Genomic DNA, 15,523 nt, shown 5'->3' on the forward strand with positions numbered 1-15,523 from the left:
TTTGTTTTCACTTTCTATTGTCAAAAATCTTGTCCAACTGTCCTTTCCAAAAAGTGATTCAAATAAAGCTAGGGAAGGGCTAGGCCGGAATTTTGTTAAATCTTTTAGGCCTAATAAAAGGCGCCATGGTTGATATATTTTGGGTTGAAGTGTCCAAAAGGGTGTCCTTGTTCATTTCCAGGGTCAGATGGGAATTTAGTGTCAAGGGGTCACATTTTCCAGGGGACTGGGTTCCATTGTCAATTTCCATTTTTCTTTTTTTGAAATTACAGAGAAACCAAATGCAAGTCATGAAAAAAACTGGGTCTCCTCTCAAAGACTTCCCCTTCACCAAAGGTATACAGCAGAGACCAACTCCCATATGTCCACTCCCTACCCTACCCCGAAGGGATGGCTCTATCATAACATGATTGGCTCAAGTGTAAAAGCTGGCCATACATTATCCAACTTGTTGTACAACTTGGTTGGGTTGTATGAGATGTTGGACAGTGTATGGGCAGGTTGTACAACAAGATTTGGTTGGTTGGTTTGGTTGGAGAGAATCAAAGCAGCTTTGATTTTAAGGGGCGTGGCCTAATGTTGTACAACCTTTTGACAGTGTGTGCGCTTGTTGTAAAACTTCACAACCAACATCAGTTGGAAGCCTAGTTTGACTGCGAGTAGTCCTTGCTTTAAAGACACGTTCTTTTGGAAATAGCTGTTTTATAAAAGTGTTAAATAGACGTGATGGCAAATATAAATGACACTGAACAGTGGAGAAGTTTCATTGATACATACAGAAGTTTACCTGCGATTTGGAAAGTGAAAAGCGAAGTATATAAAGATAAAAACAAACGAAATAAAGCATGGGAAGTACTGTTGAATAACCTTAAGGAAATAGTTAGCAATGCCACTCTAGATGATTTAAAAAAAAAAAAAAAACAATATGAGAACTTGTTATAGGAGGGAATTGAAAAAGAAGGAAAAGTCTGGTGCGGGCGGTGATGACATGTACGAACCAAGTTTATGGTATTTCGATTTGCTGCATGATTTTTTAGGAGATCAAGAAATCCAGATACCTGGAGATAGTAATTTGGATGAGAGCGATGACCAGGGAATTGGAAATACAGCAGGTACCAAGAGAAAATGCGGACTACTCATGATACAACTAAAGATCACTATTTGCAAAAAGCCGTCGAACATTTAGATTTCATAAAAGAGCAGAAACTCATGAAGGACGAAGCCGCAATCTATGCGGATAGCTGGGCGGTATCCTACAGAAAGCTGAACGAGACACAAAAGTTGTATGCAAAAAAGATATGATGAGATTCTTATAATGGGCCAATTAAACCAGTTAACATTGGATTCTGTGTTCACTATCGTCCAGTAGGTCAAGTACTCGTGCATCAACCCCATTGACATTTTCAACCCAACCTGTATGCACTTATCATTTATCCAATGAAAATGTCTCGACTGACATAAGCCAAGGGAGTCAATATACTATAACTGAACTTCTTCAAGACCCGAATTATTCTTTAAACTAGTTGTAGAATACCTATATTAAACTTCAAGGATAAAAATACATTCATTTGGTACAGTAGTTTATTTTTATTTTTAGTTTGCATTATTTAAAGGAAACGTTTTTGAACAATGTAATATTTAGTTTATGTATTTTTATAATGTTGTAGTATACCTAGATACAACTTCAAGGATGCATATACATTCATAAGGTACAATATTTTATTTTCATTTTTCATTGTTTAAGGAAATCTGTTATTTTTATTAAGAATGTAATATTCAGTTAATACATTTTTATAATGTATATTACTTAATGGTAATAAACTTTATCAGTTTTTGATGTTTTATTGCTGTTCTACCCTTGCAGAAGGTTGTTGTAATCCTAACATTTTCCACTGCCATGAGACTGCACCATCAGTATAGAAATACTGACAAAACTTGTTCCTTACTTGCTTAGCACATGTGGTAGAATTTCTTTTCTGAGTTGGTTGTAATGGGACTAGTTGTTGCGGATCAGATCTCCAAGAACCCTCCTGTACAGTTGCAGTATCTATATTTTCTATATCAGCGCCTTGAAAATATAACTGTCTATTCTTTTTCAAGATATAATTGTGTAGATAGCAGCATGCCAATGTGATTCGTGCGGCTTTTTCAGGTGCTAAATTTATAGTAGTAAATAAAATCCGAAACCTGCTAGCTAGAATCCCAAAGCAATTTTCAATAATTCGTCTTGCTCGAGATAATCTATAGCAATAGATTCTTTGTTCATCTGTTAGCTGACCAGTGAAGGGTTTCATTAGATTTTCAGAGAGGGCAAATGCATCGTCTCCTACCATGACATACGGCATTTTCCCATAATTTCCTACAGGTAAATCCTCTGGATCTGGAAATGTAATGTCATCGTTTTCAAGTTGTTCAAAGAATTTGCTGTTAGATTGAACTCCTCCATCTGATGCTCTTCCATTTGCTCCAGCCTCAGCATATATGAATTCATAGTTGGCATTTGCAATGCCAAACAAGACAATGCTGAATGTTTTTTTATAATTATAATAGTATGAACCTGAATTTGCTGGGTTTTTTTTATGTTGACATGTTTACCGTCTACCGCTCCAATACAGTGTGGAAAATTCCACTTTCTTTCAAAGGACGTAGACAGTTCTTTCCATTCATCTTTTGTAGTTGGAGTTTTTAATTATTTCTTCTTGTTTAGCACACTAATTATAGCATTGCAAGTAGGTAAAATAAACTGACCTATAGTTTGGGGAGCAATTCTCGTCAAAAACTTTAAATCCTCATATGATTGACCGGTCGCTAAAAATCGTAAAGTTGTTGACAGCTTTTGGTGTACTGTTATCACGTCATCCCTCATTTTCGTAGCCTTTTTTTTCAAGAAAGGCGTAACCAGGCTTAACAGCTCCTGATAGGTTTCATTGTCCATTCTCAAGATATTTTTGTAATCATCTGGAGCAGTTTCTTTTAGTTCACGTAACAAATTCACATGAGAATTATGTGAGCGATTTAGCAACCATTGTTTTGCCAATGCTTTCTTTTTTTTACGTACTTTTTTTCGTTCTCAGCTGCACATAAACTGATTATTGTACCACATAAAAGTATTTCTTCATCTACTTCCATTCCGTAATGATTTTATTTGAAATTCTAAGACAACAATAATATGCCACAGAGCGTGTTATTCAATACAGATCGACATCTATAACTAATGTTGGACGACTTGGTCTTACAGTGTATGCTCTAGAGCAGAAATTGTTGGCCAACATTGTTGTCCAACCAAGTTGGATAATGTATGGCCCGCTTAAGCAAACCCCGCTTGATAGGACCGAGGGCATAGCTAGTATGCAATCCTCCCCAATCATGTTATTTAAGAGGGCAATCCGGATTAAGTGCCGAGAGTCCTACCGTGGAGACTATACCTCCGCGGATTCCGTAGGCAAGTCCCCACAGGTAGTCCCTCCCCAATAAATATTGATGTAGAATCTCATCAATATCCCCAGGGTCCAAACATATTCGAGTGGCGGACCAAACCACTATAGTCCCTGCCATTTGGATCACGGTAAAGCCTAAGTTCAGAGACCCAGCTCCTACCTAACCTGAACGAGGGTTTTAGTGAAGAGGACGACAGCTAGGGGGAGCAACTGGGTGATAGAAAGTAAGAGATTGGAAGATTATCAAGTAAGAGAAAAATTGAGATATTTAGATTCAAACTAGGAGATAATTCTCCCAGTTCGAAAGCCCTCTTGCCCGCTACGCAGTTTCAACCATAGGTTGGAAATGCGTAACTCCGTCAAGGCAGTCTCAACTTCCGAGGGTAGGGGAGACGGGGGATGGGTGTTACTTGAGGGTGGAAATGAACCCGGCCAAGTCATGGCACGGCGTCCTTAAAAGTTAGCTTTAGCAGGGAAGGTTTGTTAGGTCATGGGACGGAACTATATTTTATGTTCATTTATAAAAGATTAACATAGGAGACGAAATCGAAATAGTATACGTTCCTCGGTTATGTTTGGTCTTGAGGCCATTCTACCTATGAAATTAATCATAATCTAGAAGACTTGAGGGTCGTGTTCCCCCTCCTTTTTCCACCCGGTTTACAACACTTTGTTGGTACCTGTTATTACTACTACTATGTAATTCTGGGTACCTATCTTGAACTTTTAAATCTTTTTCTAACACTTTAGAAACAAATTACCATTGCAATTGCACTTTAATAGTTAATATCTGTGTCGCAGAGTCCAGACCTATCTTTATTGATTTTTTTTTTTTAAACGGTTACTGCATCAGCTTCATTAATTTTGTATAATCTCTATTTTCCTCACCAAGGATTTCTCAATGTTGCTAAAACTGGCAAGCAACATGCCAAAAGGGGATCATTATATCTGGTGCAGTCATATCGATTTTACGTTGCATGGAACCAGTGGTTTTTCAGCAACGTTACCAACGGCTTTACGTCTTTCGAACCACGTCGAGAGTAAACTTCTATCACCAAAAGTACACCTCTCTCATACCTCAATGGAATGCCCGAGAATCGAACTCGCGGTGTAGTAGAAGACTATTTTAAACAAGTCCTGTTTAAAAGGGGTTGCAGCAGCTGCGTTATTTTTGTATAGAGTATTCGCCATTTTCCTTATCAAGGATTTCTCAAAGTTGCTAAAACTGGCAAGCAACCTGCCATAGGGAATCGTCAAATCCGATAGTCATATTGAATTATCTTTATTACTGCTACTACTACAACTTGTTCTCTCTCTTGACGCGACGAGAAACAACTTGTAGTAGTAATAAAGATAATTCAATGACTATCGGATTTGACGATTCCTTATGGCAGGTTGCTTGCCAGTTTTAGCAACTTTGAGAAATCTTTGATAAGAAAAATAGTGAAAACACTATACAAAATTAACGCAGCTGCTGCAACCCCTTTTAAATAGTCTACTCCCATGATATACTGAATTTTCATTTCTCTAACAAACTATCAAGGGTTACCTACATATACAAATTTTCACTTCTCTGTAGTTTAAGGTTTCTTTTTCAAAATATCTAATCATTCACATTTACATACATAATTTTTTAAATTAATCTGCACCAGTAAAAATTCAGTTTGAGAAAAAGACATCTTTGAGGTAGTGTTGGATTTACACCAGGAATGAAGTGCTGTGGGAGTTGTTGTATACCGATATCTGGTGATTACTGCTGAAGACGACTTCCAGAGTAGGGTTGGGGAGTAATAGGAGTCTTATGGGGGTGGTTTACAAATGAATGTGAAAAAAACAAGGGGTTTTGGGGAACAGCAGAGAAGATGGAGACAGAATAGTAGTAGATGAAAGAGGCTCGATTATAAAATAGGCGTTAAGTCTAAATACTTTAAATCTTACTTTTAAAAAAGCCATGTGAGGCTGAAGTTGACAGTATAGTTTAAGAGCGGCGTGGGGGAAGTGGAGGGATGTAGCTGCAGTAGTATGTGATGAGAAAATGACAAACAAGCTAAAAGTCTAGATCTATGGCAGAGAAAGACCAGTGTTATGTATGGATCAAACATGGGCTCCAAGAAGAAAAGAGGTGGTAAAGCTTGAGAGAACAGAGATGAGAATGCAGGTGGATGATGGGAATACCGCTGCTTCGCTCGAGAGATTGGAAAATGATGAAGTGAAGAGGGCCTTGAGAAAAAACCTGCTAGAGGGAGACTGAGAATTAGATGGCAGTGCCTTTGATAGAAGTCTGTGGAGAAGGGGCATCAGGCAACCGACCTCCCAATGTAGGGAAAAACGTGGGAAAGAAGCAGACTAGTAAAAATGCTTCAGATAAATTATCTAAAGAGCAATAAAGGGATGACAGTGTAGTGGAGATTTACTCAGACATGACCATAGGTTTGTAGGATGGTAAAATCCTAGACAAGACTTCTTAAAGCAGGAAGGGGAAATATTTTTATAATGAAAACTATATAAAAAAAAGTTTTGCATTAGTAATTTTCAAAGATGGCAAGGTAAAAAATTAAAATAATGTTTCACTTCACATATTTATTTTAGTTGGTTTTCCTAGCCAACCTACGATCACGTTCCTCGGCAATGGTCAACTTGATGCCTTTACCACGTGGCAGGGAAATGTAAGCCTTGGTACCCTTACCAATAACAAACACATTGTTCAACCTGCAAAATAAACATTCACTTATTATTAAAAAGAAATGACATTATATAAATCCCTTAACACCGCCACCTAAGTATATCTCATTATAAGTATTTTTCCTAGTCCATTTACAGCAATAGTGTTCAATAGAAGACTTAATTTCACATAACATTAATATTAAGATTCACATATTTCCTCGTTTCTATAATGAGGGCTTCAGATTTATTTAATTTAAAGCCATAAGGCTAATATTAAAAATGTTAGAATGATGTTCCAGCCAACACTTTACAAAAAGGCTAGCAGTGACATTCACACCAGTCTATTATCTTACTCTTCCGAGCTCGTTTGGGAGGAATTCTATATAAATGCCCCGCGTGCATTACTCGGATCACATTACGATGAAAACTTTTTGTCAGGTATTTCCTAAGGCTATATATATATATATACATACTACATATATAACATAAATACTCCCCTTAATATGGCTTTGAGAAATTCTTCAAGACACCACTGACAGTTTCAGTCACACTGACTTTTCAGTTAATGAAATGAAAACGTGTTCTTCTCAATGTTAAAGGTAGGTGGAACTGCCTTAGTACAAAATGTAAATTGTTTGTATGGTGTTTTTACGTTGCATGGAACCAGTGGTTACTCAGCAACGGGACCAACGGCTTTACATGACTTCCGAACCACGTCGAGAGTAAACTTCTATCACCAGAAATACACAAAATGTCAATTGGCAAAAAAGTAAAAAGGCCAGATATACTGCACTGGTATGTAGTCTTATCACAGGCTATTGTCATAAAATGCTTCCAGTGGATACTAAGTAACCTATTTCTACAAGCAAAATAAAGAAACAGCATTATAAACACAAAACCTTACCTAGTAGCAAAAGTGTGGCCAACAGAGTCTTTAACATGGACAACATCAAAGCTACCAGCATGTCGTTCACGGGATACAATTGTTCCTACACGACCCAAGTTACGGCCTCCAGTGATCATGCATAAGTTACCTGAGGGGAATGAAAAAGTATTTAATAAACTGCAAAAACAAGGATTTAAATTACAATGTAAAAAACAGAAAAGAAAACCTATTCTTCACAATAAAAGCACTTGAGCTTATTTCCCAGCCATATAACATCCTTGAGAATACAAATTGACTAAATCAAAACCTTTCTGCTCCCGTAAAATAATAAAATAAAAAGTCCCTAGGTCACACTCACCAGATTCAAATTTGATGAAATCCTTCATCTTCTTGGTCTCCAAATCAAACAAGATGGAGTCATTTACCTTGACAAGGGGGTCAGGGTAACGTAAAGTACGCCCATCAGATGTTACAATGAAGGGTACACCCTTTGGTCCAACAGCTACCTTCTTCACCTTGCAGAGCTTGTACTGAAATATTAGGCACCATTATTAATAACTAATTTATTTTCATAGAGTCGTAAGTTCTAATTTATTTTTCATAGAGTCGTAAGTTCTTTGCTATGTACAGAGCTGGAACAGGGAACACCCACTATTATTATTATTATTAATAGAGGGAGATAAGAAACCTGTTTAATGTATTTAAAAAATTCACGTTGTTAATAGAAAAATTTGCCTTCAGCAATACTTTTCATTTTTGAATTCCGTAGATAAATTGATCTTCGTTGGGTCCAATTTGGGCTATCAACAAGTAAATGTTGCACTGTCATGGGTGTTTGACATCTATTTCACTTCACTGGGTTAGCATGTGGTGCTGACATCAAGTGACCATGCGAGAATCTTTTGTGTCCTAACGGCTGAATTTATGCACAGCCAATAAAATTTTAAGGACAATGTCCTGGGCTTAGATTTATTTAATTTAAAGCCATAAAATTAATAGTATAAATGTTAGATTGATGTTCCAGCCAACACTTTACAAAAAGGCTGGCTGTGACATTCACACCAGTCTATCATCTTACTCTTCCGAGCTCGTTTGGGAGGAATTAAATATAAATGCCCCGCGTGCATTACTCGGATCACATTACAATGAAGACTTTTTGTCAGGTATTTCTTAAGGCTAAATACATACATACATAACATAAATAATCCCCTAAATATGGCTATGAGAAATTCAAGACACCACTGAAAATTACAGTCATACTTGATATTAAGCATAATTTGTTTTAATGGTTGCAGGGAATACTAAAATGTAAGTGGATTCATGATATTAAGACATTAACATCCATAACTCACAAATTCTACATAATTGGTCATTGTGAAAAAATATAAATAAAAGAATTACCCAAACCAAACCAAAAACAACCAAGATAGCAAAAAGGTTAATTCCAGCAGTACCTGAATGCCATTTCCCAAGTAAAAGGAGCTTTTCATGTACTCTTACAATAAGAACACCAGCCACACCCTGGTTTTTTTTTTTTTTTTTTTTTTTTTTTTTTTTTTTTTTTTTTTTTTTTGTGGGCAGTCTAGTTACCCAGCCAGCCAACACTGGTTGCACATCAATTATTCACCTTTTTTCCAAGCTTCTGGACGTTTGTAAGCTCACTGGGCTTTCAAGTAGATAAAAACCTTACATTTACATTCTAATGTTTTATAGAGGGGAGACCAGTAAAAACTGAGCATTGTTAGGATTTTCTACTAACTTTTACCTCTTAAATATTTGTGAGGTTTACATGATTCCTTACAGTTGTTTTGTTAAATTTGTAATTTTCAATAGTAATTAACCATGCACTGGATACCAATAAATTTTTCAAACTTCCAAGAACCTAAAACACAAAATAGTTAACTGTGTGTTACTATCCCATACATCAATAAAACGGCATACAAGAAGCAATAGCCGACTGTGCTTGCTATTCATTCTCTTGTTATACTATACAGACATGGTTGCAGGTAAAACAAGACAAAAATTTAAAAAAAACCAATGATGTCACTACAGTCAATGTAACAAGGAGCATGGGGCATGGCAATTCGAGACACACCCAATTGAGCTTGTCTTGCATATACCGAGCATTGTAGAAAAGAAGTTTCTATCAAAGCTACTTCTAAAAATTACAAACTCGGTACAAGAAAATATTCTTACAAAACATATTTTCATATTACAACTGCCAACATAAAAAAATTTGGCACTGAAATTTACTAAGACATTATACAGCTACAGTATTCCAGTCCACAATTAGTAGATATATATCTTCACCGAAAGCTTTACAGTTTACAGTGCTATTCAAAGGTTGGTTAAAAACTACCAGATATTCCATATCCATCAAATTCAACTGAACCTGGCTTTTGGGTATAGCCAGACCAGATTTTTAACTGGGTAGTCTTGTTGAACTACTCAATAAAAAAAGAGGTAACAAGTGATATTCTCTTTAGAAGTCTACTTATAGGCAGTCAACAATAGTAAAAATATTAAAGAATGAAAAACCAAAACCTAGAAATCATAGCTGTGAATTATAAAAGAAGTTTAATGTAATATGAAAACACTTTAAACTAATAGTATAATTTTAAAACTATATAAAATAAATATTATAAAACAGAATAACGCATACAGAAAAGAATAAAACACAGAAAAGTTTACTGAAACATCTGACTTTGGCACAAAGTATGGGCCATGTAACCAATCCTACAAAATCTGAGAACCAAGCCCTGACAGTGGCTTTAAGATCTGGCAACCCTCCTGGCCCTCCACCCTCTGGATGGTATGAAGACAACATTCTATATTACAGTGGTTCTCAAGCTATGAGTTGTGAGATCAATTTTGATGGGTTGTTGGGACACAGGTAAATTTAGTTTTGTCAATTTAAAGCAGTTCCATGGATTCTATTAATTCAGTTTTGTCAATTTAAAGTAGTGCCATGGATGCTATTAATTTAGTTTTGTCAATGAAAGCAGTGCCGTGGATTCTACAGGAAAAGCAATAATATGGATCCCACTAGTTTAGTTCTAATGAAAATCTGTTGTTTGGTTTTGATAATGAAAATCTGTCCATTATTTTCTTTCCAGAATAGTGCACATATCAGTATATTTTTCTTTCTTTAATCTGGGTCGCAAAGTATTTAAATGTTCCAAACAGAGTTGGGAACGAAGAAGTTTTGATGCTTCCTTACAGTTGTTTCGTTAATTTTGTAATTTTCAATTGTGATTAACTATACACTGGTTTGTACATCAATTATTCACCTTTTTTCCAAGCTTCTGGAGGTTTGTAAGCTCACTGGGTTTTCAAGTAGATAAAAACCTTACATTTACATTCTAATGTTTTATAGAGGGGAGACCAGTAAAACTGAGCATTGTTAGGATTTTCTACTAACTTTTACCTCTTAAATATTTGTGAGGTTTTGATGATTCCTTACAGTTCTTCTGTTAAATTTGTAATTTTCAATAGTAATTTACCATGCACTGGATACCAATACAATTTTCAAACTCCCCAGAACCTAAACATAAAATAGTCAACTGTGTGTTACTATCCCATACATCAATAAAATGGCATACAAGAAGCAATAGCCGACTGTGCTTGCTATTCATTCTCTTGTTATACTATACAGACATGGTTGCAGGTAAAACAAGACAAAAATAAAAAAACCCAATGATGTCACTACAGTCAATGTAACAAGGAGCATGGGGCATGGCAATTCGAGACACACCCAATCGAGCTTGTCTTGCTATACCGAGCATTGTAAAAGAAGTTTCTATCAAAGCTACTTCTAAAAATTACAAACTCGGTACAAGAAAACATCCTTACAAAACATATTTTCATATTACAACTGCCAACATAAAAAAATTTGGCACTGAAATTTACTAAGACATTATACAGCTACAGTATTCCAGTCCACAATTAGTATATATATATCTACACGTATAGATATATATCTACACCGAAACTTAACAGTTTACAGTGCTATTCAAAGGTTGGTTAAAAACTACCAGATATTCCATATCCATCAAATCCAACTGAACCTGGCTTTTGGGTATAGCCAGACCAGATTTTCAACTGGGTAGTCTTGTTGAACTACTCAATAAAAAAAAAGAGGTAACAAGTGATATTCTCTTTAGAAGTCTACTTATAGGCAGTCAACAATAGTAAAAATATTAAAGAATGAAAAACCAAAACCTAGAACTCATAGCTGTGAATTATAACTGAAGTTTAATGTAATATGAAAACACTTTAAACTAATAGTATAATTTTAAAACAATATAAAATAAAGTATAAAACAAGAATAAAGCATACAGAAAAGTTTTACTAACAGTGGCTTAAGATCTGACCACCCTCCTGGCCCTCCACCCTCTTTTATGGTATGAAGACAACTTTCTATATTACAGTGGTTCTCAAACTATGAGTTGTGAGATCAATTTTGATGGGTTGTTGGGACACAGGTAAATTTAGTTTTGTCTATTTAAAGCAGTTCCATGGATTCTATTAATTCAGTTTTGTCATTTAAAGTGGTGCCATGGATTCTATTAATTCAGTATTGTCAATGAAAAGCAGTGCCGTGGATTCTACAGGAAAAGCAATAATATGGATCCCACTAGTTTAGTTCTAATGAAAATCTGTTGTTTGGTTTTGATAATGAAAATCTGTACATTATTTTCTTTCCAGAATAGTATATACATATCACAGTCACAGTATATTTTCTTTCTTTAATCTGGGTCGCAAAGGATTTAAATGTTCCAAATAGAGTTGGGAACGAAGAAGTTAAGAGAACCACTCTTCTATATTGATACAGGGTAGTGAAACATGGCAGAAACAGACCTGCATACTAGGCCTAACTCCTCGTCCTTACAGGTTCAATGTACTTTAGACTATTTTGCTGTTTGTGTATATAAGCAAGCTTAATGTTTTGTAAATAAATGTTTACTTTCTCTGATCTCTCACCTTGCTTTCTTAAATCTTTCACAGTTTGCTTCACAATGACATCATTTACTCCATATTTTTTTTCCTCTTAAAACATTACTTGTGCTAAGCAGTTATCTAAGCATCAATACGTTAAGTTTCATTATTATTAGTATTATTAATTCTGCCCTCCTTTGTAGTTAAGCAATGTTTCATTAATACCACAATTTTATATCAAATAGATAAGTGACACACTTCTTGGAGGCAGACAAGAACACCAACAAGAATGTGCTACATTTGGCACACTGACCAGCCCTTAGCACAAGAAATAGTACCCTAAGAATTATCAACTATGGTGTGTATGTTGGGGCAAGACGAAACATGACATGGAACATCTGGGAGTAGAAGACAAAGGAACATTTGTGAAAAGCAGAAAGCAATACATATAGTGACCCCTGAGATGCTACTGTGTGATATGCAAGGTACTTAGCGAGTGATATACCATACAAAAATTAACTTTGCACTCGGGTCAAGAAAAAACTTAACCACTCTTTTGGACCTGGGACATACCTTTGCTTCTTCATCAGTGATGCGGTGAGGGATGAATCTGCCTTTTACATCATAGAGAATACGGAAGTGTTCCCCAGTCTTCTTGATGGTTACAACATCTGTTACAAAAATTACATTACAGTATTAAAACTTGTAGAAGGTTTTGCACTACAATTTCATGTTTTCCCACTAAATGAGCCTAGAATAAAATCATAAATCAAAAAGTGATTTCTCAACGTTATAAGCAATTTCAAGTTTGCATACTCTACTTATGACAAAGAAGTGATTAAGGACCAACCAGCAAGTGCATAATATATCCAGTCAATATACTCCACATAACTACTCTATATAAATCAATATACCAAATGGGAAAATAGGTTTTTTACTAACATACCCATGAAGCCTGTTGGGTAGTTCCTATCAGTGCGAATCTTTCCGTCAACGCGGATAAGTCTCTGCATTGTAATCTTGGTGACCTCAGTGTTTGTCACAGCATACTTGAGACGATTCCTAAGGAGAAGCACCATGGGCAGGCACTCGCGCAACCTGTGAGGACCAGTGGATGGTCTTGGTGCAAACACACCACCTAGCTTGTCCAACATCCATGATTTGGGGGCTGTAAGCCTCTTCAGATGCTTTTTAGGACCACGCTGAAATAGATAAATAAAAATGCAAGTCTTTCTAGTTATCAATCTATCAATGCTAATAATATCACCCAGATTCCAATCCCATTTTCTGCTTTAATGCATTATACTAGGATAGAAAATGAATAGACACAATTAGTGGTTTAAGTTTTATATAGAGTTAGCAGGAAATGCTATAGTGGAATATTATAAGTCAAATGTTACAGCTTCCATATACCACAATAACCTATAAACCTCTTTATTAAAGCCTTTTCCCATAAATCATTATATATATATATATATTAATGGGATTGTTTCTATTGCAAACAACAGCAATGTGCAATCCATGCTGGAATGACAGCAAAATTTTGTGCTGGCAAGCCACTTACAACAACGTAGCCTATCGAATATATTTTATTGAAATGAAAATGCTTCCAAGTGGGCAACACTACTAATAAGATCTTCTATAATTATCTAAAATACATATGCAATTGTCCCAAGAGGTTATGGAATCGTTGCTAAGGATGTATTTGTCATCTTTTGTTATTGAATGGCCTATACATTGCTAACCTTGTGAACGGCTGGGACTATGTACTTTTAACCAGTTGGCATGAGTTCTTTGCTACATATTGACTTATTCTCAGTCTGCCCATACCAAACAGGCAAAGACATTCCTGTTTCCTCTGGAGTCTCAACAAACAATACATACCTAATTACCATGAACGTTGTATACCAAAGTTTAAAACGATAAATTTCAATAGGGGGCTCATTTTAAACATCCTAGGCAACAACATATTCTCCCAGCCATTTTGTAAAATTTTTCTTAAAGAATGATGTAGAAAGTTTTGAAAAATTCTCTGGGAAGAGCTCTGCAAGCAGATTTTGTTTAATACTATAGAATATTTTTTGCTTAACAATTTAGAAAAGTATACAATGCAGTACTGGTGAGATGACGGTAAACTGAAGCCTACTACTGGTTCCTGCCAGTTGTTTGTTTTTACATTTATCCGCATGGGTCTGGTACTAAACACGACACCCTTAACTCAGTAGCTACCAAACCATAGGAGCACAGTAGTTATCTTCAATTTTACTGAGGGAACATGACAAATTTACCAAAGAATCGAGGGGTATTTAGGTTAAAATATTAGGGTAAAAAACAGCATGGTACAGGGGTGGACCATGTACGATTAATGTGTACAACCCAAAGAAAAGTACATTATAACGGGTCCTGACATTGGAGCAGAGGTCTTTAGCTCCGTTTCTCACCAACAGGACGCGTTATAATGTACTTTTCTTTGGGGTTGTACTCATTGATCGTACATGGCCCACCCCTGTACCATGCGGTTTTTTTTACCCTAAATTGCAGGCATCTACCATAGTCCAACCACTTTAACATGTCCTGTAACCCAGGACACATTACAGTCAAGAGTAGCCTCTGCCAAAGCAACACCTCGAAACATCTACTTTCCTCTCAATTTAAGTTTTTCCTCCTAAGTCACAAATTAAGGGCATAATTTCCAAGTTTCAGGAAGGTGGGTTACTCTGTTAATCCCCATGGGGCTGGTACTGAGCAAGGTGTCCTACGACGTCTGCCATGTAAAACCATTAAGAGAAGATGGTAAATCCCAATTATTATTTTGGGAAAACTTTTAAGCTATCTCCCCTGTAAAACATATATAGCTATACATGCACCCTCCTCTACAGGATTGTTCAAATAAAAAATACAAAAAGTTCATTCACAAACCTATGAGCAGACCTCTCTCTTACAATGACCAAATTATACAGGACACCTATTTCTGAGGAAAAATAAAAAACGGTAGATAGCCTGACAAACTGGACATCCTAGGTCATGCACCCAAGCATCAAACCAAGCTACTAGAGTAATCCTATAATCAAACCTATTGACTAGGCTATAGGATATACCTACTACTAGGATCTTACCTGGAAATACCTATTTAAAAAGAATTAAAACGTAGATCTATAGCCTCCCTCACCAAGTTCAAGATTTGTCGAATACTACCTACTAGGCTAGCTAACAAACCTCGTATCTACTTTTTGCGTTCAACCTTTTTTTTTTTTTTTTTTTTTTTTTTTGGGGGGGGGGGCAAATTCCTAGTACATTCACCAATTGGCCAATACATAAATGTACAGTACTAATTCATAGTCAAGTAAAACAGAAGCCTAATAAGTAATTATATATAAAGTCCGAAAAATATTGTATCATAACGACTTCCAGAAATCGTCAATGGAATTTACAACGGATTTCCCACTCATATGGGCCTACGGTAGACTATCCTCCAAAACTGTAAAGTATTGGGGAAAGGGGTCCCTTACAGAACACGTTAAACTTGAGTTGATTTTGTGCTCCGTAAATTGATTTAATGCCCGAGATAAATAAGGTGAAGCTGTGGAATACACTAGGT

At 36.0% G+C, this 15,523-nt stretch overlaps 1 protein-coding gene across 1 annotated transcript in view; it reads right to left on the reverse strand.

Moving 5' to 3' along the window:
* Window positions 1-6,002: 6,002 nt before the first annotated feature.
* LOC135200836 (small ribosomal subunit protein eS4-like) overlaps window positions 6,003-15,523 on the reverse strand; it is a 59,161-nt gene continuing 49,640 nt past the window's right edge. Inside the window, exons 2-6 of the mRNA XM_064229525.1 lie at window positions 12,872-13,127; window positions 12,499-12,596; window positions 7,346-7,517; window positions 7,006-7,135; window positions 6,003-6,146 (exon numbers count right to left, since the gene is read on the reverse strand). Coding sequence (XP_064085595.1) covers window positions 6,023-6,146; window positions 7,006-7,135; window positions 7,346-7,517; window positions 12,499-12,596; window positions 12,872-13,127 — 780 coding nt within the window. The 3' untranslated portion in view covers window positions 6,003-6,022. The remainder of the gene's footprint in view (window positions 6,147-7,005; window positions 7,136-7,345; window positions 7,518-12,498; window positions 12,597-12,871; window positions 13,128-15,523) is intronic.

This window comes from Macrobrachium nipponense, chromosome 27, assembly GCF_015104395.2.
Source record: "Macrobrachium nipponense isolate FS-2020 chromosome 27, ASM1510439v2, whole genome shotgun sequence".
NCBI classification, from domain to species: domain Eukaryota; kingdom Metazoa; phylum Arthropoda; class Malacostraca; order Decapoda; family Palaemonidae; genus Macrobrachium; species Macrobrachium nipponense.